Here is a 24,901-nt window from a genome sequence, read left to right on the forward strand (position 1 = left end):
TTGAGCTGAAGCTTGACTACAAAATTAAAACGAAAATCCAATCAAAATCGCAATATGTAAAAAAAAAAATAAAAATGCAAAAATAAATAAATAAATAAATAAATAAAAATCACAATTTGATCTTTTCCTAAGATCGCACAGCCCTAATACTGACCCTAAAATGGTTTATTTATAGAAAAATGCTTTTATTTTAGCCAAAATGAAACAAATATGAAAAAATATTATTGGGAATACTGCGAAAAATTCCTTGCTCTGTAAAACATAATTAAAGAAAATCCGCAGGAGGACTAATAATTTTAACTTCAACTGTATACAAGTATGTGTGTGTGTGTGTGTGTGTGTGTGTGTGTGTGTGTGTGTGCATGTACCTTGACAGACAGCAGGCGTGTGAGGTAGATCTCTGGGATGGCCTTGGCTCTCTCACGCTCTTTGTCTCTCAAACTGCCCCGTCTGTGTTTGGGAAGCTCTGCCTCTTCATTGGCTTTCACCAGGTGCCACTGCTTCACTCCTCCTTCATCTCCATCTTCCAACATCGGCGTCTCTGAGAGAGAAATAAACTAGATGGTTAGATGGTCTGAAACGTTTTGTTTTAGATACAATAATGTTTTTTCAAAAAAGTTTGGTTCCTTAGTTATACATGAACATTGGAAACAAGTCCACTAAAGTGATTCAGTTGAGATGAAACAACAGACCAACAAATCGCACTGTATCGTGGTGTGCTAAATAAAGCAACTGAGTCTGATTCTGTGATTGAGCAGATTAATTAATAGTTTGCAAAACAGTCAGCATATGCAAAATCCTACGTCTAAATGTCATGTGGAATGTTGTGATGTTCTTCAGAAGTTGTCCACAATGAAACTCTCATTGGTACTAAATCATAACTCACTCTCTCCTGGTATGTAGTCATGGCTGTCATGGTGGATCTGCTTGGATTGTCGTGACACCAGTGTTACTGTCGCTCCGTCTGGAACCTGCAGAGGGACAAAAACAAAATAATACATCAACAATCACTCACCTAATTAAATAAAGTAATTATTTACACAAAATGAAGTCATTAGACTGAAGAGCATCTTCAGAGACCTTATAGTGCTGTAAAGTGTTGAGGCGTTTCCAGGACCCCTGAACAACTGATGTCAAATCCTGATCTGACAAGATCAGATGACCAGCCATTCCTGCCCTCCACTCTATAAAACACAGGATTAAAGGTTTACATTATTCATTCATTCATTTTCTTTTCTGCTTAGTCCCTTTATTAATCAGGGGTCGCCACAGTGGAATAAACCACCAACTTATCTAGCATATGTTTTACGCAGCGGATGCCATTCCAGCTGCATCCCAACACATCTTTGGACTTGTGGGGGAAACTGGAAAACCCTGAGGAAACCCACACCAACACGGGGAGAACATGCAAACTCCACAGATAAACGCCAACTGACCCAGCCAGGGCTCAAACCAGCAACCTTCTTGCTGAGAAGTGAACGTTCTATCCACTGCGCCACCGTGATGCCCAGGTTTAAAGCAATTTTATAAAAATATACTTTAAATGAACATCAATTTAAGTCCCTTATAGAGTTAAACAACTAAGTTTTCTCAGTTTTTAATTCATTCAGTCAATCTCTGAGTCTGGTGGGAGCAGCTTAATTTAGCATAGATCATTGAATCGGATTAGACCATTAGCAACTTGCTCAAAAATGTCAAAAAAAGAGTTTAAATAACTTGTGTACTAAGACCGCTTGAAAATTAAAAGCTAAGCATCACCTGAAAATAGTCCCAAGCTCGGTAACTGGGTAACAGTGCTGCGTAATATCATTTGCAGCCATATTGTATGGTATCATTGCAGCCATGGCAGTTAATTTCTGTCACTATTATGCCATAATGAGAATGTAGAAATATTGTACACAATGTAATTTCAGAATAGTCAAGCTTTAAATAGGAACATTATCAAAACTTCTTACTTCTTTTAAGTTTTTGACCGTGATGCCAATGGTCTAATCCGATTCAATGATTTAGGTCAGATCACACGATTTTTATTGTCGGTTACGAAAGTCAGGTTATGCGACAAACACTTTGCCTGAACTCAACGAGTGAGACAGAGAAAATGAAAGCACATAAGCAAAAAAACTGAGGCATAATCTTTAAAATAATGACATATTAAAAAAATTTGCAAATATATAACTGAGATCTGTGATATATTCAAAGTAATGCCTTAATTAAATACTTATTTTCCTCAGAGCGAAACAGATCATCCACCCATATAGTTAAATAGTAGAGGTGCACAAACAGAAATATAATTTGTATATTATTCTTGCAAAAAATATCATTTTGAAATTAATTTTGTTTGTTGTAATTGTTTATCTTAATTTTAATGTGTCTTTTGTTGGTCAGTTATCTATAAATAAGACTAACGAATAACATGTGAGGTGAAGGGCTTCAAAATAAGTCCGCTTTATGCGCCAAAACACAAATTGTCATGAGATTGTGTTGGTTTGTTAAATAAAATAATAATCTTCAGTTTTAGAGAAGCCTATATTAGACAGTTAATGGCAATACTGAACAAGCAGAATGCTTTTGCAGTTTATTCACAGCACTGAACATGTTTCCAGACTACCTGAGAGAATTATATTTATGATTAGGCTGAGAACTCAAAAAATAATGAAGACGTCTGCATGTTTGTGCCAGTCTGTCAGATAAAATTGCTTAACAAACCTTCATATTTTAGAAAAGATAGTTAAAGTTTGCATATTCAATGATTGATCTTTTTCACCCGTGACCCACCCATAAGTAAACATGCAGCCTATTTTTTGATTACCTGACCAGCGCATTAACACCCACTAAAAAACTAAACATGCTAAACTTTCTGCGATGGTGTCGTGAGGCATCGTAGGCATGGTATTGGTTGTCATGAAATATGCCACCTTACAAAAGAAGAAACAATTGACTCTTGTCTCATGATGCCCATTTGTTGTATACCAATGCCCACGACATCCTACGTCAAAGAAATCATGTCCAAGTCGTGACAAATTTGTGTGATCTGACTGGGACATAAGCTAAGCTAAGCTAAAATTGCTCCCGTCAATCCCGGAGATCAGATGAATGTATTCAAACATGGTTCAACTCAACTGTTACTTTAGGGGACTTTTAAAATGAGCCAATGTCCCCCCAAAAGTGGAGTGTATCTTTAAAAAACATATTTTGATATTATTTATATTTAAATTAATTGTAATTTTATTTTATTATATTCACCACTGTCTTTCAAATCATTTTTATTCACATGTCAGCAAGACATTTTCAATGATTTAAAACATAATAAAATGTAGAAAAATAACCAAAAACCCTAAGTGGTTTTGATGCAGCAGTTGTTCATTCTGACGTTTTTTTCATTATTTAATACATTTTATATAAAAAAATAAAAATACATTTTACTGACTGACTTGAGCTTACTACACTCTTACCCAGATGCACAGAGTCTGCAGAGGGTCTCTGGGAGAATGATGTGCTCTTCCACGCCTGCTCCAGGATCTTCTCCTTCACCTGTGTGATGGTGTCACAGTCCAGCACTTTGGTGGGAAGCGTCTGAGATTCGCCAGCTCCTCCATTGTTTACTAGAACATTCAGAGTCTGTGGGAGACAAAACAACACTTTGAAACTGCTGGGTGGTCACAATAGATCACATTTTACTGCTCATAGAAAATGTCTATTTAGGATCCTCATCTTATTATATTATGTGTAAATGAGTAATTATTATTATATATTTCTGCATAAAAATCTATGTTGAGTTTTACCAATGTGCGATACTCCACATCTTCCCGCAGCAGTCTGTTGTCATTGAGTGTGTATTTGGCTTTGCCTGTAACTGCGTCCACTGGGCCTTTGTCCACCTGATGCTTTATTGCTCTGAACAGCATGTAGAAGGACTCACCTGCTGTATCCTGACATAAAACAACATAAACATGGATTATTAATAAAGTACATGAATGTAAAAAAAAATAAAAAGCCAATTTGAGTTATTTAATCTTGTAAAAGTCTTAGAGCAGTGGTGCTCAACCCTGTTCCTGGAGATCGACCTTCCAGCAAGGTTCAGCTCCAACCCTGATCAAACACACCTGAACCAATTAATTAGGAACAGCACTTGATAATTACAGGCAGGTGTGTTTGACATGGGTTGCAACTGAAATCTGCTAGAAGGTCAATCTCCAAGAACAAGGTTGGTCAAGCCTGTCCTCGAGTATGAGGCATAATATATTAAATAGTAATCAGATAAATTAGCTTAATTAATTTTTATTTTAAGAAAGTTTTTTTGTGAGACAAAATAATTACTATTTTCTATATTGTAAAAATGTATTTGTGTTGTGACAACATGAAGGAATTAAATAAACTTTTTTTTACAAATTTAAATGGATTGGTCCTCCCAAAAACTCATCTTTTTTTTTTAGTGCAAAAGGCTTGTCATTCTGTGCAACAATAGTTTCTATATAAAAAAGAATACAGCTCCAAAACTTCAGAATAAATATAATTTCTTCTTGTTAAAGGCGAAGTATGTAAGTTTGACACCCAGTGGTTGAACTATATATTGCATTCCTGGATCAAAACAAACGCAAGCGCAGGTTGCCAGATTGAAGACCAAAAGGAGCGAGTCTGACTATCGAGCCTAAAGGCTGATTTAAATCATGTTCTATATAAAAGCAATGGCACACGAAAGAGGGGAATTTTCCATATTAAAAGGAGTTTTTGTTCCAACCAACACCTCGAATTGATACATTACAAACAGCTTCTATTTCTCACAGCTGAACAGCAAAAAACTGACAAAGATCACCTCAGGTACACCTCATGTACTTAAAGGTGCAGAAGGTGATCTTCCACAATGCTAACAGCTTAGCATAAATCTCTGAATCACAGTCCCTCCCCTGCCGTCTAGAGCCACGCCTCTTTAAACACGAGCACAGCAAAAGAACCCTTTCTCATGTGTTAAAAGCGACTAGTGCTTGTCCGGTGGCGTGCAAGCCAAACTGACATGCAATTTCAGACAATATAGGGAGAGACTAGGCGGAATAGCAGTATTTACTTGTGTTTTGTTGTTGAACTAATTAAAATCTACAATATCGATGCTGTAAAAGGTCGCTTATAAAACTGAAAATAGTCTAATCAATCTTTCATCGGAAGATTTAAGTGGCTGAACAACACTTCTGTAAAGATATAACCCATTTGTAACAACAACATCTAACGTTACATCAGCTTTGCGTAAAGCTTAAACAGTTTTAAAACAGAACATTACCTGTCTAAGAGAAATCCTTCAGACATTGTGTCATCCTTTTTCCAGCGTGCAAAGGTAACTCCAATATTGATTCAGGTTTTTAAAAAGTTTTGATTCAGCAGGTTTTTACACACGGCGGTTGGCGGAGCTGCGTGCAAAATCCTGCGCAGTTGTTCAAATCTGCATTTGCTGACAGACAGTTTGGCCTACTTATCGGAGTAATGAGAGATGTCCGCCCAACTCTATTAAATAGGATGAACATTTTTGAATTTTTTGCCTTACCCAAGACATCAAAATACATATAAATACATTTAGATGATTTACTTTAATCATTACTATTAGACTTTCAACCAGCACAACAAAAAAATGCTTCTGAAGACAATCACCTACTGCACCTTTAATTCAGTGTTAAATTTTACATGACAAGTATTGCCATACTACTAAAAGCAGCAGCAAATATTTTAGTTTAGATGTTGAAAATTAAATTAATCATTTGAGATTGAACTTTAGAACTGTGACCCAAAACCAACACATATCATATGATTCAGCATGTACATTTAATAATGTTAAAGAGCTTTAATATGTGTTAATTAGATTATAAACCTTACCATTTAAACAGCCAAATTGCTTATCACTGCGTATTTCCTCACGTAGAATGTTATTAGGACACGGGGTTACAATGTAACCTGCTCACCCAGGGGTGGTTCTAGCTTGAATAACACCCTGGGTGAACCACCCCATATACGCAACCCCCCCCCCCCCCCCAAACCCTCCCCTCCCATGTAGAATTACATCTAGTTAAAGCACATACATTCTAAAAAGGTTTGTTGTTTTACTCCAACTTTGGGTAAAATATAGACAAAACTAGAACAGGAATTATTATAAATATTAATATTTATTATACATAAAATTATTATTACTGTTGTTGTTATACAATTACTATTCTAAATATATAACAGAAATCAATCCTAAATGTAACTGAAAAACAATGTAAAGACAAAACTGTAGTGATATGTTAAGATTACTTGAGAAATCTTTTGCATGAATATTAATTTTGACAATTCTATAAAATACAAAAAAAAAAATGCTTTATAGAATTATCCATTCATCTTAGACTCGACTCAAGGCAGAGAATTCATGTAGTCATACTTCCCTGACTCTTTATCCCTACTTTCTGCTTCATAACCATGCTTAGTAAAAATAAGATCATCATCATATTATATAAACTTCAGTTTTGTCAACTAGCAAAACTCGCTGCGTGCCGACACCTTGTGTCATAAAGTATGAACATCAGCGGCGCGTGTTTTATCGGCGTGCATGTAAACAACTGGGATTCACACTGGGACCAGGAGCAGCATGTGTGAGGCGCGCGGGAATGTTTCTCTGTGCACATTTATCAGTTTGCTTGCACTAGTGTTGTTTTTGTTGCACATAGAGAAAAACAAACTTGCGCTAACAACAGACACCGAATATGAATGGCCCCTAACGTCTTTATTCTGGGATTGGCCTACCACTCTTGGGATTGATACACTTGCATAAAATAAATGCATAAAATAAATCGCATCTTAAAGCATACTGAGGCCCATATCAATTTTACCGGTTCACGTTTTTATTTTTTCTTTCTTCTTTCTCCGTGTGCTGCCCCCCAGCAAGATGCTGCCTTGGGCGATCACCCATATTACCCATGCCTAAATCCACCACAGTGGTCACCTAATGTTTACGCTCGTTATATTTATATTATTTGCTAATGAATAACCTAATGTGGAACTCTGAATCTGCATCTCGTTAGGGAGTCTGCTACTGTCCACTGGAGGTTGCATTTTGATCAAAAGCTCATGCTTTGATAGCCTTCCTGAATAAATGAATGAAATGGTGGTTTCTATCAAGGCAACCCAGGGTGCTGAAATATAATTGGCTAAACTGGCATTGGGCGGGTTAAAAGAACCAAAACAACACAGACATTCTGACACGAAAAACACATTTTCAAAGCGGAATAACTGACTTCAGCATTGGTTTGCAAGTATATTTACTTAGCATGTTTCTTAAATATCTGCAAACATATTATGGTATTTTTATGCCTTAGAAGAGTCAAACTATTAGGTTTTATACATTTGTTGGCAAGACATTATCAAGGATTTAAAACATAATAAAATGCAGAATAATGACCCAAAACCCTAAGTAGTATTTTTAACTACTTAAAGAGCCCATATTATACATGAAATAGGGTCATATTTTGGTTGTAAGGGCCTCCAACAACAATCTAATATGCATGCAAGGTCAAAAAACACTTTCATTGTCTTATAATCTGCATTTATTTTTACCTAATTATTCCAGCGACTCCATATAAATCATCCAGTGATTCATTTGTCCCCAAACCACTTCTTAGCTCAAAGCTAATCTGCGCTGATTGGACCGATGACAGCCTGTTGCGATTGGTTGGCACTGTGACCGCCTTCAGCGAAAGACAGAGTGAAATGCCCAGCAGCTAATCAGCAATATAAAAGTAGTCACAGTGCATACACGCTTCATAGTGTAAGGCGTGGATTTTAGCTGTCAGTGGGGCAATGTAAATACAGACGATGGACTTAAAAATACCGTCGACTTACTATTTAATTGAGCAAAAACTCCAAGAACTGGCGAGATCTCCTAGCTTGTCACACTGCTCTTTTCACAGACACACACACACACACATTGCCCTCGTCCTTGGCCACGCGCGCACACGCACACACACACACACACACACACACACTTACATAACCCTCCTCCATGGAGGTCCGTAAACAAAGCGGCACGCATCGCGTTTTTAACGTGGCTTTGCACGCGATATGAGAATATAGCGAGTTAACCTTATACAGTACACGCGGTTACAAGTAACAAATCACAACTAAATACATTTGCAAGCTAGAGTAAACGAGGCAACAAGATCAACAGGTTTAAACACTGTACACTTACAGATTTAAGCCTTAGCTGGATATTTCACTTCACTTAGAGCTGTTACACACTACATGGAAGGGCATTTTCAAAAACCCATAATATGGGCTTTTAAAGTTATATTATAAAGTATTTTTGAACTATTTTATATTCTTTTTTATATATATATTTTACAGCAAACAGGACTATGTATCAGTTTCCTTGCTTTTTACCTGTTACATAAGTAAAAACTACCAATCAGATGACAAAAGGTATGTCATAGATTATGTATGCCATATTTTTTTTTATTATTAAGAGGTATTTTTTAATATTGTTTATATCAAACTAAATTAAAGCCAAATCTGTGTCACTCACCCTGAGGAAGGTGTAAAGGCAAATGGACATCCAGTTAGTCAACAGCTTCTCCACCACAGACTCAGTCCTACAACAAATGAGAGATTTTCACTGAGAATCAACAGTGCCTCAATTAAAGGGGTTTTTCATCCAAAAATACTGTCATCATTGAAATACTCTTCACTTGTTCCAAACCAGTTTGACTGTCTTTATTTGGTTGAACCCAAAATAAGACAAGGTAACCATTGACTTCCATACTATTTGTTTGTCCTACTATGGAAGTCAATGGTTACAGGGTTCCAGCTTTCTTTAAAACATATTCTAGTGTTTATCAGAATAAAGAAACTCATAAATGTTTGAAAGCACTTGAGAGTGAGTAAATAGAGTAAATTTTCATTGTTGGTTAAACTATTCCTTTAAGATATAGTTTAACAGGTACTCTGTGATTACAGTAATGGGAAGTACTAGATAATTTCCTGACCTTCGCAGCATGAGTTTGGGGTTTTTGGTGGTGTACTGCTCCACCAGGTGACTCAACAGAGTTTTGAGGATGTCGGTGAAATACTCCAGCTTGCCATGCAGTGCCACCGTGAGAAGGGAGGCTACATACGCCCTGTCCCGTGGAGAGAAGGTGCGCTGGGCTTCCAGAGTGTGGATGAACTGCAGGGAAGTAGAAGATATAAATGAGATAAAGACACACACACTTAAAACCAAAATATTTAAAGGAGCACTACATTTTTTTGGAAAAAGTTCATTTTACAAGTCCTCTAGAGTAAAAAGCGTTGAGTTTTACCATTTTTAATACCATTCAGCCAAGCTCCAGGTTTGGCAGGAGCACTTTTAGCTTAGCTTAGCATAGATCATTAAATCAGATTAGACCATTGCTCAAAAATGACAAAAGAGATTTGATCATTTTCATATTTAAAGCCTGACTCTTCTGAAGTTACATTGCATACTATGATCAACAGAACATGAAATGTTGCCATTTTCCAGGTTCATATGTCTAGAAACTACAGTATACTCTCATTCCAGCATAATAATCAAGAAACCGCCATACCATTTCGTAAATGCAGACAGAATTTTAATTTTTAGGTGAACTATCCCTTTAAATAAATAATCCTCTGTAATTGTGCTCTATGATTCTGGACATTTGAATAATCCTCTGAAGCAGTGGTTCTCAAACTGTGGTATGAGTACCACTAGTAATACGCAGGTTTCCTTCAAGTGGTACTCGGAGGAATCGCTAAATAATTAAAGTAAAAAAATAAACTAACTTTTAACCCGTTGACACATATAACACCGATGTGATCAGTAAATTGATTTTAATGGGCTAAACCTTTTATTATATTTTAAATTTTTGAATGTTTGCCAAGTATTCTATCATTTGAAGCTAATTTCCTCCCCATATTTGTGACGGTTGTTGGCCGTCCTATATTTATATATCCCAATGTTGACAGGCATAGTTTAATCACTCGTTTTTTGACACAAATAGCCTACTCTAATGCGCCGTAAGCAGATCTAATTTCTAATTTAAATATGTACATCCAATTCATATATCTAAAATACAAGTTAATGTTTAGATTTCAAAGGTATACAAAGAAGTCATATATACAGTACATGCATTATGTATTTCAAAATTTATCAAAAAGAGTTTATATATGAATATGATAACATTTAGCTTATATTTACGAGGTCCAAGAAACATTTCCAGGTTTTGATGAATAAGGCTATCTTAATACTTTACATTTAAGAACAGCAGTTTTCTTTTAACTTTTTAAGAACAGTGCCATTTTTAATTAACTTTTAAAAGCACATTTTAATTTAAAAAATGTTTACCTGTGAGCACAGTACAGTGTTATGTGCTTAAACTATTTATAATGTTTTAAGTGGCTGAGAATAATAAATATTAATAATAATAAGAATTAATCTGCCATGTTTTTGAACTGTGCAGTGCTGTAGCTGCTTAATTAGGCCTACTACGCTACTATATTTCAATACTGGTCATTATGGTGGTATTCGGAGAGCCAATTTTTTTCTGAGGTGGTACTTGGTGAAAAAAGTTAGAGAGCCACTGCTCTGAAGGGTTTGAGTAAATCTCACCTTGGTGAGGAACAGTTTGCTGTTCAGTAGGTTGGAGAGCTGAACCAGCCCCTGCTCGACTGTGGCGCGGCGACACGCGGGTACATCAAGATCTCGTCTCAGCGGAGACTCACGGTGACCAGGGAAGAAAATCCGCTCAGAGTATTTACGATAATCCAGGAATGGGATCCCTGAGCCCATGAGATCACCAGACACGTCCATCATCTCTGTCATCAGATCTGCACAGAACACAAACATAACACTCAGTTCAAGTTTATGCAATATTTGAGGGATGTTGTTGATGATGTTTGTGTTCAAGCGTCTGACCTGTGAACTCCTTCTTACAGCGGTCCCGAACACTCGTCTCCAAATTCTCCAGCTGGATCTGTACCTTCTTATAGTCTCTTAGTGCCTGCTTGCTTTTCCTCCTGTTACAAATATACAAACAAACACTTATTCAATACAAATATCAAAACAACGACACACTGCTCGATCTGTTTAATTGTCAAGTCCCTCGTGCCTCTCTCTGTCATTTGTTTCATGCATTCTTTGTTAACAAGAAAGATTTCTAAGCACAAAAATATGTAGAACTTGCTGTAAATCTAACACAGCTTTGCATTTGAATTAGTAAAACAAACAAATATTAGTAGTAAGTAGCAAAATGTTATATAGAGAAAGGTTTGTAACAGTCAGATGTTCTACAGTGCATCCAGAAATGATTCATAGCGCTTCACTTTTTTCACATTTTTTTGTTTCAGCCTTTTTTCAAAATGGATCAAATTCATTTATTTCCACAAATTTTACACACAACACCCTGTGAAGACAATGTGAAAAAGGAGGTTTTTTTTAATTGTTGCAAATTTATTAAAAATGAATACCCTGAAAATCACATGTACATAAGTATTCACAGCCTTTGCTCAATACTTTGTTGATGCACCTTTGGCAGCAATTACAGCCTCAAGTCTTTTTGAATATGATTGTCCTGCTGGAAGATGAACTGTCACCCCAGTCTGAGGTCAAGAGCACACTGAAGCAGGTTTCCATTCAGGATGTCTGTACATTGCTGCATTCATCTTTCCCTCTATTCTGACTAGTCTTCCAGTTCCTGCTGCTGAAAAACATCCAAACAGCATGATGCTGCCACCACCATGTTTCACTGTAGTGATGTATTAGCCTGGTGATGAGTGGTGCCTGGATTTCTCCAAACGTAATGCCTGGCATTCACTCCAAAGAGTTCAATTTTAGTCTTATCAGACCAGAGAGTTTTGTTTCTTATTGTCTGAAAGTACTTCAGATACCTTTTGGCAAATTCCAGGTGGGGAGTGGCTTTATCTTCCCAAGCCTTGTGCATTGAGACAATTCATTTGTCTTCATGCTTGGTTTGTGCTTTGACATACGCTGTCAACCCAGGGACCTTATATAGACAGGTGCATGCCTTTTCAAATAATGTCCAATCAACTGAATTTATGTGAAGCGCTATGAATACTTTTCAGATGCACTATAGATGCTTTTGGATTGTATTCAAATCATGCCAGATTTTAACCAAACTTAAAGAGTTAATTAGTTTTTAATAATATAATATAATATAATATAATATAATATAATATAATATAATATAATATAATATAATATAATATAATATAATATAATATAATATAATATAAAACAATTATATATTTATTACATTTTATTGTAAAGTAAAGAAAGAAATCTAGAACACCTTAGTTATTTTAATATAATATAAAATATTTTATAAGTGTTATGCTTTTAGTATATAATAAAACATCAAAAAATTATATATAAAAAATATTTCTGCTCTTAGTAGTAAATGGTATAACGACTATGGATATACCTGTAAATGAGCACAATAACCAACACGATCAGAGCCACGATGGATGCTCCCACTCCGACGCCCACCTGGGCCTCCAGAGGAAATGCAGCGGGACCCTGAGAGTCATACTGCACCCGTCCCAGAGAGAAGTTCAGATTCCCCATCCGTACCTATGCAAAACACATTGATAAAACAGAAATGATCAAACATGAGCATCGGAGGATGAGCAACACAAATCAAGCACTTAAGAAAATGTACATATACATGTATCTTAGTGAATATCATACTCGGCAGATTCTCCTGGTTTTAAAACAATCTGAATCAAATTTGAAGAATTACAGACTCACAGATAATCTAAATCAGAGATTTGTTTACTGGTGACTCACAGAGTCATTAACTGGAGATTTGCTCTGAATGGAGTGTTTGAATCAGTGAGTTGTTAACTGGAGACAAGTTTAATAGACCATCTGAATCAATGAGTCATTAACTGGAGGCTCAATATGAGTAGATCATTTGAATCAGTGAGTCGATAAATAGAGACTTACTTTGTACAGATAATCCAATTCAGTGATTCGTTTGCTGGAGACTCATGATTCATTAACTGGAGATTTGCTCTGAATGGAGTGTTTGAATCAGTGAGTTGTTAACTGGAGACAAGTTTAAAAGACCATTTGAATCAATGAGTCATTAACTGGAAGCTCAATATGAGTAGATCATTTGAATCAGTGAGTCGATAAATTGAGACCTACTTTGTACAGATAATCCAATTCAGTTATTCGTTTACTGGAGACTCATGATTCATTAACTGGAGATTTTCTTTGAAGCTATTGTTTGAAACAGTAAGATGTAAACTGGAGACTTGTTCAATAGACCATTTGAATCAATGAGTCGATAACTATAGACTCACACTGAACAGATAATGCAAATCAGTGATTCGTTTACTGGACACTCACTATGATTGGATGACTTGAATCACTGAGTCGATAACTGCTCTCAGATTTGCTCTCGAGTCATTGAGCTGCTAACTGGAGACTCGCACAATATATAATTTGAATCAATGAGTCATTAACTGAAGACTCACTCTGAACAGAAAATCCAAATCAGTGATTCATTTAGACTCACTCAGATAACTTGAATCACTGAGTTGTTAACTGGAGATTCACTCAATAGATCATTTGAATCAATGAGTGATTAACTGGAGACTCAAGCCTGTATATACAATCCAAATCAGTAAGTTATTAACAGAAGACTCACTCTAAATAGCTAATTGTTTCATAGTATTTGCCTCGAACATGCAATCGGGTCTGGGAAATCCGTAAATGAATTGTTCAGTGTGATTTGTGAACCGGGTCACCAGACTAGACTCTGCTCACTCACTGCTATTGTGTCTCTTAATGGGTGACAATTTCTTCAGTTCAAAATAACTGTTTACTGTGCTACATTTATTAAATGCGATGGAGTAAAAAATGCAATATTTTGTAGAGAAGTTAAAGTTACCTCAAATAAAAACAACTGAGTAATTTTTAATCAAACATTAGTGAGATGAAAACACTTACTGTAAACTCTGGTAGTGTGTCAGTGGCGTCTCGTTTCTTGAGTGCTGCCACTGACGGCTGCTGTGCTGGAGGCTCACAGTACAGGTGGTTTCTGGTTAAAGTCTTTACAGCACACTCTCCATCAGCGATCAGCGCCTGAACCTCTTCCTTCGACATGGCCAGATCCAAATTCTCCCCCTGAAAAAAAAAACAACAACAAAAACTCACACTGATGTTTTGCTCTGAGCCATGTAGGCTCTTCAGAGGTGGAAATAACACAACAACAGTCTGCAGAATATTAATATACAGGAGACTCCAAGTGAGACTCTGTGTAACTGCAGAGTTGCATTTAATTACATAAGCCAGTAAAACCAATGCTGTAACTAATATTAATTAGTAGCCGATTTGTTACGGTAGGTAATCTTTGTTAATGAAAGTTAATCAAAACACAGTAGTTAATTGCTAGCTAAGGTTGTTCATACAACACCATCTAGATCCACTGGTACGCATCATCAGTGATGTATCCTGGGGTCATTGGGTTTATCGGGTCTTTCAACATCAGACACCTTTGCCCTGGTGACCCAGGTGAGGTAGATCAGACCCCAGCTTGCGTCCCAGTAGTCATCACCCATGGATCAGCCCTCTTTATCCAAAGCCATCTTGTGGCTTTCTCTGCAGCTTTACAAACAGACTTAATGGCCCTCTTTCTAGATGATGATAGGCCTAGTTGATTGAAGACTTTACAGAGTGAATACCCTGCAAACCCTACAGCCCACCTCTGTTGGCTCACAGTGGATCTTCCAGTCCCCTTTCTGGCACTTCTCCACTATCTCCTGGTACTATGAGCATTTCCTTTTTATTTGCCTCTTCCATCAGCTCTTTTCAGGCTAATGTGAGTTCAAGCAAAATCAACCGTCTTGTTGCCTCAGAAATTATATGTCTGGTCAGAGTGATGTTGTAACTATGTGCTGTGAGAACTGCTTCCCTAGATCGTCTTGCAGTCAATCCTCCTTTTCAGGGCAAGATGGTACCTACCATATGCTTTCTGCCACTACTTTCAGCATTTGGTCATGCCACCAACGGTAGCGCCCTTCTGCCAGGGCCTTTGGACTGCTGACTCAATAGGAGTTGCAATGACCCTATAACAGAGCATGACTGGCATGCTGGAATCTCAATCTTGCCCCACACATGAAGGTTGGCAGGAAGGTAATATAATATAATATAATATAATATAATATAATATAATATAATATAATATAATATAATATAATATAATATAATATAATATAATATAATATAATATATTAATAATATAATATAATTTAATATAATATAATATATTAATAATATAATTTAATATAATATAATATAATATAATATAATATAATATAATATAATATAATATAATATAATATAATATAATATAATATAATATATTTTCTTGTCGGCTTAGTCCCTTTATTTATTCGTGGGTTGTCACAGCAGAATGAACCACCAACTTATCCAGCACGTTTTTACGCAGGGGATGCCCTTCCAGCAGCAATGCATCTCTGGGAAACATCCACACACACTCATTAACACTCATACACTACAGACAATTTAGCCTACCCAATTCACCGATACTGCATGTCTTTGGACTGTGGGAGAAACCGGAGCACCCAGCGAACCCATGCAAACAGGTGAGTTGGGTACAGGTGAATTGGGTAGGCTAAGTTGTCCGTAGTGTATGAATGTTAATGAATGTGTATGGATGTTTCTAGATACAGGTTGCAGCTGGAAGGGCATCCGCTGAGTAAAACATATGCTGGATTAGTTGGCGGTTCATTCTAAGCACCATGTTTTCATAATTCATACAACATGCAAATTAATTAAAATTAAAATTTGATTTAAATTTATATTAATTGTATCTATAAAGAAAGAAACATTAGTTAGATATGATTTCAAAGTAATATGATATATCCAAAGTAAGAACTCTATACCTCGACAGAGATGATGCTGCCGGGTTTGTGTCTGAAGGGTTTGCTGGGATCGTGTTGATTGAGAGGATGAAGAACAGGATTGGGCTCATAGCTGAAGGGGCTCCCGCTGACCTCCTCAAATTCAAAGTGCAAGTTATCCAGGAGGAAGTGCACCGTGACGGCCGCTCGCAGTGCCTCAGGGCCCACCTCTGGAGTGGGACACAGGATTAGTGTGCTGCTGTTCACCGAGCACCTCTCCTCCACCTGAAGGCAGAAAAAAAAAAGATTATAATAACTCAACATTGTGTATAAAAATAGTGCTGTGTCAATAATAGGGCTGGGTGATAAATCAAAATTGATTTAGCAATTTTTATACACATCTTATCACAGAAGCGCTGCTGTGTGATCAGTAGAAAATTTTCCAAAGGCCAGACAGTACTCTGGTGTAGCAACTCATAACCCATTAAGAAGGAATCCAGGAAATCTCCATAGTGTTGCATTACAAACAGAAGATTTAACTGCTTTCATTGATTTAGTGATCAGTTGACTGATAAACACAACTACAAACATTTCAGATAATAACAACATTTCAGATGAGGCAGCGATATAGCGCCAAAGTTCATTTCAAGCTAAAGTCCTGCACTCGTATCTCGTGGAACAAGATTTGATAGGTAAATGTGGGTGCGGGTGGTAAGGTCCTATAGAAGGGCTATTCAATTGGAGGCCCGCAGGTCGAAACAGGCCCCTGAGGCAATTTGTTCCGGCCCTCCAAATAGCGTGACCTGACATCATAAATAAAGTTTAGTTCAGTCGAAAAACGGCCGCTATAGTTATGAAATGACGTGCTATAGAAGTGCCCGTTCCCACTTTATGTCTTTTCCGCTTGCAAGTTTGTTATTTCTAATGTAAGAATATATGACAATATGCGTGCACAAATGGAGCAATGTGCTTGCATCTTTCCTTGCAAAAATTTTTTTGCCAAAAATTTTGGCAAAACAAAGCAATAATTCAATTGACAATATGTGTGAATGTTTAATTTTTCTTTACTTGCAAAATTGTATATCTCAAGCAAGGCTCAATTTTGAAGAAATTTGCTACTGGTCCAGTCAGGATATTTGTTCAGATTTTCACTTGCCCTGACAATTTTTTTTTAATGAACCAAATTAAACCATAAAGGAGTCAAAAAAAAAATGTTTTCTTGTTTTCATTGCTTTGAACCATGTAAGATTCTAATAAATAAAAACTAGCAAACCAAATATTAGCCTAACTTACCCTAATTAACACATTACTGAAGACCAGGCCCGTGCAGAGACTGTGCAAAGGGCATGTGCAGGATAAATTTTTTGAAGGGGGGGGTCGTTGTTGTCGTCCGCGTACTGAAGAGGGGTGTTATCGCGCGTGTAAAGTAAAGAGGGGGGGGCGTACTCAAGAGCGGTGTTGTCGCGCATCTACTAAAGGGCGGTAGGGGGGAGGGGGTGTGTCGCGGGGGCACTTTTGATCATTTTGGTAGGGCACTTTCTATCAAATACTAAAAAGGGCATGTGCACTGCACAGGTTGAGCCCTATGTGTGCACGTGCCTGCTGAAGACAAATGACAAATATAGAGAAGCAAATAGTGACTAACAGTCACTTTGTCTTTTGTTGTTGATTAATTTTAATGACTGCTATCACATGCCTCAGGTGTTACTTTACTTTAAACTGTGTTTAACGGTTGAAAGTTATTGATCCAATTAGTCTGCGATTGCCTACTTAAAACAAAATGTTCCAAAACCGATGACTAACATGATTAATCCAAACTCTAAACATGTAAAATGCAGATCTGAAACCATTTTTAAGAGAAAATTATGAAAACACACACACACACACACACACACACACACACACACACACACACACACACACACACACACATATATATATATATATATATATATATATATATATATATATATATATATATATATATATATATATATATATAGATATATAAAGGCAGGTTTTGAAAACGGTAATGTGATCAAACATAATATTTCTTTTTTTACAGTATAAACACTACAGACAATTCAGTAGCAGGTCCTTCACAGGCTTGTATTGCAGCTAATACAATAAATAATTAAAATCTTAAAGCTACCTAAGGGAAAACTTGGGATACACTATTCATAGAATAAAATATTTATCATCAATTAATGCACAATTTATACAACAATTATTCTATGCTGCATTAAAACTAATGCAAATCTTAAAAAAAAAAATGATATTAATCTTTATAATGCTGTTGGATGATTTTACATCAGTGATTTGCCAGCGATAACCAAGTAAAATTATTTAACTAAAGAAGTGATAAATAGCATAGATCACGAATAATAAGATAGGGGGCTCTACACACTCTTTGCATAGGGCCCAAGTAGTATAGATACTGCGGAGAAGCAATATTGTTTCCATTATTTCAGGATCAGAAGAGTAGCTCAGACTCACTTGAGTGAACTGTACCTGTTTGCGGACACACAGGCTGCCTTCGGGACAGTTGTGCTCTGGGACGATACGGCGCTCTCTCCTGAGCAGACTGTGAACCGCGCTCCTCCTCTTTTTCTTCTTCTTCTTCTTTTGTGAGTGTGGCTCCAGAGGCGTGAGGGTCACACGGATACGGGGCTCCTGCACCACGTCCAGATGCTGACCAGCCACTCGGATGATTCGTCCACCGCTGACACAAACACACACACACTAATCACTCGTGCTGGACTAACAATAATGCTTTAACCTCTCAAAATGATAGATGAAAGAATAAATATGATTGATTTGCTAAATAGTAAAACTGTCATATATTGTTCTCAAAACATTCTTAAAACAGAAAAGAGTGCATAAATGTATAAGTAAAAACAAAATCCCTTAACCTGGCCAAAAAGACCATTTATAATTATAATATATATACTGTAGTTTGCTAAAAGTGTAAAAATATAATAGTAGATACATGGGTGGATTTAGTGATTTGGGGGCCCTAAGCAACTTCAGCCATGAGGCCCCAAGTCCTGAAATGCACCCTTTCTACTTTTATTTGATTTTTATTTATTTAGCTTTTTTTTTTATATCTCTCAGTCTTCATACTTTAATCTTCTACTTTCTATCTTAATGTAAGCTTTACATTTTAAATAATTAGATGTCTTAAAAGGAATTTGCAACTAATAATAACAATAATATATTTTTTATGAGTTTGATTGCTGGACTGCTCCATGATCGAGGGTGGTGGATATATTTTTCCATAATATTATTATTAATGTAAAACATTATGCTTTTATAATATTATTATATTTTATTGTATATAAATATTGTTACATTACATAAACATTTTATTTGTTTAACTTTCACTATAAAAAATATGATAAAAAACGATGTTAGTTTATAGGTATAAAATTTATACTTCTAGATATTTATTGGGGGCTCCCAGATGTCCTGGGGCCCTAAGCGGCCGCTTACCTTGCTTATGGGTAAATCTGTCCTTGATTCTATACTGTACATTTTATGGAACAGTATGGTTTATGGTCTAAATATCAATAAATAATACACTAAAAATACTATTAAAATATATATTTTTAATTAAAGATGATTGTTTTAATCATTATAATAATAAAATAATATAATAATAACAGTTTAATAATAGTTACTATTTTAGTAAAAATAATAGTAAATCTCAAAACTACAGACTATGGAATACAGAATAAATATATTTATGTGCTATATACTGAAACAATATTGTGAATGTGACTAGTATATTGTATTGCCCAAATCTACATAACACAACACATTGGGCACCGATTTGACATTTTATGTATTCTATACTGTACATCCTTGACAAATCTTGATTTCTTATTTAAAAAAAAACTTAAATACATAATGCAATGAAAATTACACAAACATTTTTTTTATTAAATATGAAAAAAAGTTCTTAGTTGGAGTTGTAAAAATACTTGTGATATGCTCCAGCATTACAATAACTTCCTTTATTAATTATATGTAAATATCTTCCAAAATAACGGAAAAAAATAAAATAAATAAAAGATGAATAAATAAATAAATAAATAAATAAATAAATAAATAAATAAATTAATTAATTAATTAATTAATAATAAATAAATAAATAAATAAATAAATAAATAAATAAATCAATAAATTAATTAATTAATTAATTAATTAATACATTAATTAATTAATTAATATTATTAATAATAATATTAATAATTAATTAATAAATACACATTGTTGAATTGCACACTAAAAGTAATCAGGTACAGTTGAAGTCAGAATTATCAGCCCCCCTAAATTTATTATTTTTTCTTTCTTTTTTTAAATATTTCCAAAATTATGTTTAACAGAGCAAGTAAATTTCCACAGTATGTCTGATAATACTTTTTCTTCTGGAGAAAGTCTTATTTCTTAACAGTTATTTTCACACACGCTCCATTCAATATAAACCTGTTTGCTTCATTTACACACTGCTGTAATCAATCTTAAACATTTGTATCATTTTTAACTGACCAATACCGATATAATCAGGGTTTAAGAGATATTGCAATTAAGTACATGTACATTGTGTATACACCAAACAATGATATACTGATAGCTAAATATTGCCCTATCCTAACAAACCATACAACAATGTATACAGTATCCAATTTATTCAGCTTTCTGGTAATGTAAATATTTCAATATAAAAAAATTCCATTCCCTGTCTCCTGTTTACCAATCTTCCTCACTTTCAAGCTTCCTCTTCCATACCGCAATATTGGCTTATTTATTGAAGATTAATATTTATAGCTCATGTAAAACATATTTCTTAAAGACAACTATTTATTGCTATACTACTGTAAACATGTTTATTGAAGACTAATAATTTATACCTGTTGCTTTCTTTACTGTGGTTCCAGCTGATTGGTGTGTCTACAACTTTGCAGCAGTGTGTGTGCACACCTGATGGCTCTGTTTAACCTTTGGTTTGTGTGTGTTCATTTGAAGGCCTTTGCTTTAAAATTGCAAGGAAATTCCATTATGAAAAATTTCTGTGTCAAAAGCATCCAAGTGTTTAGTGATTTGCATATCACTGTGTGTAATGTTTTGCAAAAAGTGTGAAGCTGACAATGTGCTTACAGTTGTGCAGATCTAGCTCTGTGTTTTGCTCCTTAAGTGTACGGTTTTGCTAATTGTGGGAAAAGTTGAATTTTAGTGTGCTAGCAATCATGAAAAAACTGTCGTTTCAGCAGTTTTTAATTTTTAAACAACATTTTAAGGTCAATATTATTAGCCCCTATATAAAAGGCACATATCGTGTTAAAACCTTTACAATATGCAACAAAAGCTAGTTTTACCTTCAAACAACACAACTTGCAAACAGGTATATGAGCTCTTTCAATTAATCATTACACAACGGACAACAAAATACAAAATACAGAAGTCAGTGCACCACCATTGTTTGTCATTGTAGCCTATTGCCAATGCCATTTGTTGTCTTTCTATTTGTGCTGTCAAATTTGCCTTTTTGCAAAGAATTGAATCCAGAATAAGAAATGCTTTGATTACATTTATATTGAATTCACGACAATTGAAAACTGAAATACTGTAAAAACAGACAAAAGTAATAAAATACTGTAAATATTAAAGAAAACACATGTAAACCAATATACAGTCAAATTTATTAGGAGTAAAGGACATAGCCACTATTGACCTCCTTCACCCATGCTGGCACAGAACAACACAGACCTTCTACCGTTTTATAAGGTTTGCAGACTGATTGCTTTTTGAAGATTTGTGTGAAGGAGTGTCAAACCGGTGCTTCAGTGAATTCATATTGATGTTGGTAGTTTCTAATGGTTAGAAATAGATGGTTTCTGTTTGGTTACCATAACTAAAACAATGGAGTTTGGACTGCTTGAATGACATCTGTGTTAACTGTTTTGAAAAATGGTGGGGAAAATGTGTCAACCCAATGAGAAAGCGTTTACACATTTGCAAGACCGGTCTTTTGCTCTGCTGGGATAGTGAAAATGAAAATGAAGTGGAACCTAGTTTCTTTAACCAGGTCAAAGCAAACAAGAAAAACTGTAACCTAATTAACCTAATTAACCTAGTTTAGCCTTTAAATGTCACTTTAAGCTTTATAAAAGTGTCTTGAAAAATATCTAGTCAAATATTATTTACTGTCATCATGGCAAAGATAAAATAAATCAGTTATTAGATATGAGTTATTAAAACTATTCTGTTTATAAATTAAGGAAAAAGGAAAAAATAAACAGGGGGCTTAATACTTCTGACCTCAACTGTATTCTCTCATCCCATTTACCAAATGTATCATTTGTAAAGCACAATGTTTCATTAATACACTAATAAGACACAAGTGTGACTAAACAAGACACGTTTGCTTTTTGTTGGAATGTACGTTTTTCAGAGATAAATATTTGTAATATTTATATATGATTATTATCGATGTATTGCATATTAAACAACATATCAGCATTATATTTTTCACACCACTGGCAAAGTCTTTGTTTATAATTTGAAAAATAAATCAAAACCTTCTTAAATTCGCTAACAAGCAATTTGTGAAATAATATGTAAAAAAATGAAGCTAAATAAAGTCTTACCTGATGAAGCTTTTGGAGGGTGCAGCATGGGTAACATTGGGGTCTGGGGTGTAATGATAGTGGGTCTCCTTTAGATGGCGCTCAGCTCTACCAAACCGCACAGTAACGCCGCTCTCTCCAGTCCTGTTACTGCCTCCGGTCACACATTCAACACGTTCATTGCTAAACTGCTCCGGTAAACTGACAACACACACCATATTACTGTTAATACATACAGTGTTAATTAGTACATATTACTGTTACAGATCATATGAAGAGTTTAGATGCAAAAACCTCCTTTTAGTAAATCCACATTTTTGACAAAAAAATAGGTTGTTTGCATTGCCTTTGAAGTCAAATAACAGAACATAATCATAGGATGCTGAGAAAAATGCTTATTTCAGATGATTTCAGACAGCACTTAGAGGTTTTTGCATCTGAACTCTTCATATTAACTGTCATCCAGCTAATCCAGGGGTGGGGAACGTCCAGCCTCCGGGCCATATGCGGCCCGTGACACAATTTGATCTGGCCCATCAGTCAATTCATAATCACCCATCAGGAAAGAATTAAAAATTAAGTGTCTATGACAGAAAGTGACAGTAAATAAAAATATTTTTTAAATAAATAAATAAAATTGAAATATAATATAGATATTATATACTAATATTAAATCCATATATCCCAATGCCAGAGTTACAACTGGCGTGAACGTGCAATATGCATAATAATCATGGCTCCAGGCAAAAAAACTAGATGCAGAATGTCACATATTTCTTAAAAATGTTTTTTTTTTTTTTTTTTTTTAATCAAAAGCAAGCTGGTGTGCCTAGTCTGTGAGAATGAGCTTGCAGTGATGAAAAAAAGTGTCATTACAACTCAAAGCATGCTAAACTCAAAGAGCTGCAAGGAAAAAAATGCACTTGAATAAAGTTCTACACTTTTTGGTGTAGTTTGGGTGCCTAACAAGCAGCTTTCGCAAAAACAGCATTTTGAAAAAGAGAAAGTTTTGCGTTAAGTGAGCCAATAGCTAAAGAACTCAGACCTCATTCAGAAGAAGAGCTCATGTAAGAGTGTATTATTGCCATTGTAGAGTAGCGATAGATAAGTAAAACATTTTCAGAGTGTAAGTTTATCTTGAAGAACTGTCTCAGAACAAATAACTGATGTGGCAAACATTAAAACAACACTTATGACACTGGAAAAAATTGTAGTTTTTCTTTCTAGCCTGTGATGAAACAAAGGACATCACGAACACCGCCCAACTAGCCATCATCTGTCCAAACGACAGAGGAATTGCTGTCTTTACAAGCCATGCGCAGCACTACCAAAGGTGAGGATATGTTTGAGCAAGTTGTTTTGGCAATGAACAAATTTGGATTATCGTTTAAAAAGTGGCCTTGCCAAAGTGAAGTAGTTCCAACCATTGCAGTGGAGAGGGTAGTGATATATACAGCATGTTGAATAATGTAGAGTGGACCCTAAATGATTTACAAAAATGTAAATGACCCTTGAGTAAAAAAGGTTCCCTGCCAATGAGCTATTCAATCATACCACATGTTAACACCAGTACATCCTGTGAAACTTAAAGGGACAGTTCACTCTTAAATATAAAAAAAAGTATTCTGTTTATTTGCCTTTAAGTGGTAACAAACCTTAATAAGCTTCTTTCTTCCATTGAACAAAAGAACATATTTTGAAGAATGTTGGAGACCACTGACAACCATAGTAGCGGAGAAAATAGTACGGAAGTGGATATAGGTTTGCAACATTCTTCAAATTCTCTTCTTTTGTCTTTGCAGAAGAAACAAAAAGGTAAAATGTTCATTTTTGTGTGAACTATCACTTTAAGGAGTAAATGCAGCTTCTGAACTGACATATTGAAGACACTGCTCACCATTTTCATTTAGTTTTTTTACCAGAAGGATGATGAATTATTTCTGACGTAAAGAGCTGAGATGATACAGGTTAATAATGTATGACATCATGATGAAATCCTGAAATTTGATTGGACGAGGCTGCACACACACTTACATGTGACAGGGGACTCCGCCAATCAGGATGCTGATCTCACTGGAGCGGCCCGTCAGAAGGTTTTGTCCCGTTATAGTGAGTGACGTGCCGCCTGACATTGGGCCTTTCAGGGGAGACACTGCCAATAATACTGGGTTCTTGAGGAAAACACACACACATACCACACATCAGAAAACACTGGTTTATTCATGTCAGCTGTTATATCAATGATCTCATCCTATTAAAGGCCCTAAATAACTTATTTTATTTTTGTCTTGGATTAAGGTAAAAATATAGAAAAATGCGTAAAATAAGATATACTTTGTATACGATTTTTATAAGTAAAAGTGTACATACAGGAT

At 35.4% G+C, this 24,901-nt stretch overlaps 1 protein-coding gene across 6 annotated transcripts in view; it reads right to left on the reverse strand.

Moving 5' to 3' along the window:
* The window catches only part of plxnb1a (plexin b1a), a 199,131-nt gene that overhangs the window by 10,723 nt on the left and 163,507 nt on the right, over positions 1-24,901 (reverse strand). For 3 of the 6 annotated variants that reach the window (XM_087306601.1, XM_087306598.1, XM_087306599.1), the window contains 15 exons: positions 24,561-24,697; positions 22,548-22,727; positions 18,409-18,619; positions 15,940-16,182; positions 13,982-14,158; positions 12,447-12,595; positions 10,922-11,022; positions 10,616-10,833; positions 8,997-9,175; positions 8,537-8,603; positions 3,783-3,929; positions 3,453-3,618; positions 1,081-1,184; positions 887-971; positions 369-541 (listed from right to left, as the gene is read on the reverse strand). In XM_087306601.1, coding sequence (XP_087162727.1) covers positions 369-541; positions 887-971; positions 1,081-1,184; positions 3,453-3,618; positions 3,783-3,929; positions 8,537-8,603; positions 8,997-9,175; positions 10,616-10,833; positions 10,922-11,022; positions 12,447-12,595; positions 13,982-14,158; positions 15,940-16,182; positions 18,409-18,619; positions 22,548-22,727; positions 24,561-24,697 — 2,337 coding nt within the window. Of the gene's footprint in view, positions 1-368; positions 542-886; positions 972-1,080; positions 1,185-3,452; positions 3,619-3,782; positions 3,930-8,536; positions 8,604-8,996; positions 9,176-10,615; positions 10,834-10,921; positions 11,023-12,446; positions 12,596-13,981; positions 14,159-15,939; positions 16,183-18,393; positions 18,620-22,547; positions 22,728-24,560; positions 24,698-24,901 lie in introns of all 6 variants that reach the window. The other 3 variants (XM_087306600.1, XM_087306596.1, XM_087306597.1) reach the window with 1 other exon arrangement.

Source organism: Danio rerio, chromosome 23, assembly GCF_052040795.2.
Source record: "Danio rerio strain M-AB ecotype USA chromosome 23, GRCz13ab, whole genome shotgun sequence".
In the NCBI taxonomy this organism is placed as follows: Eukaryota; Metazoa; Chordata; class Actinopteri; order Cypriniformes; family Danionidae; genus Danio; species Danio rerio.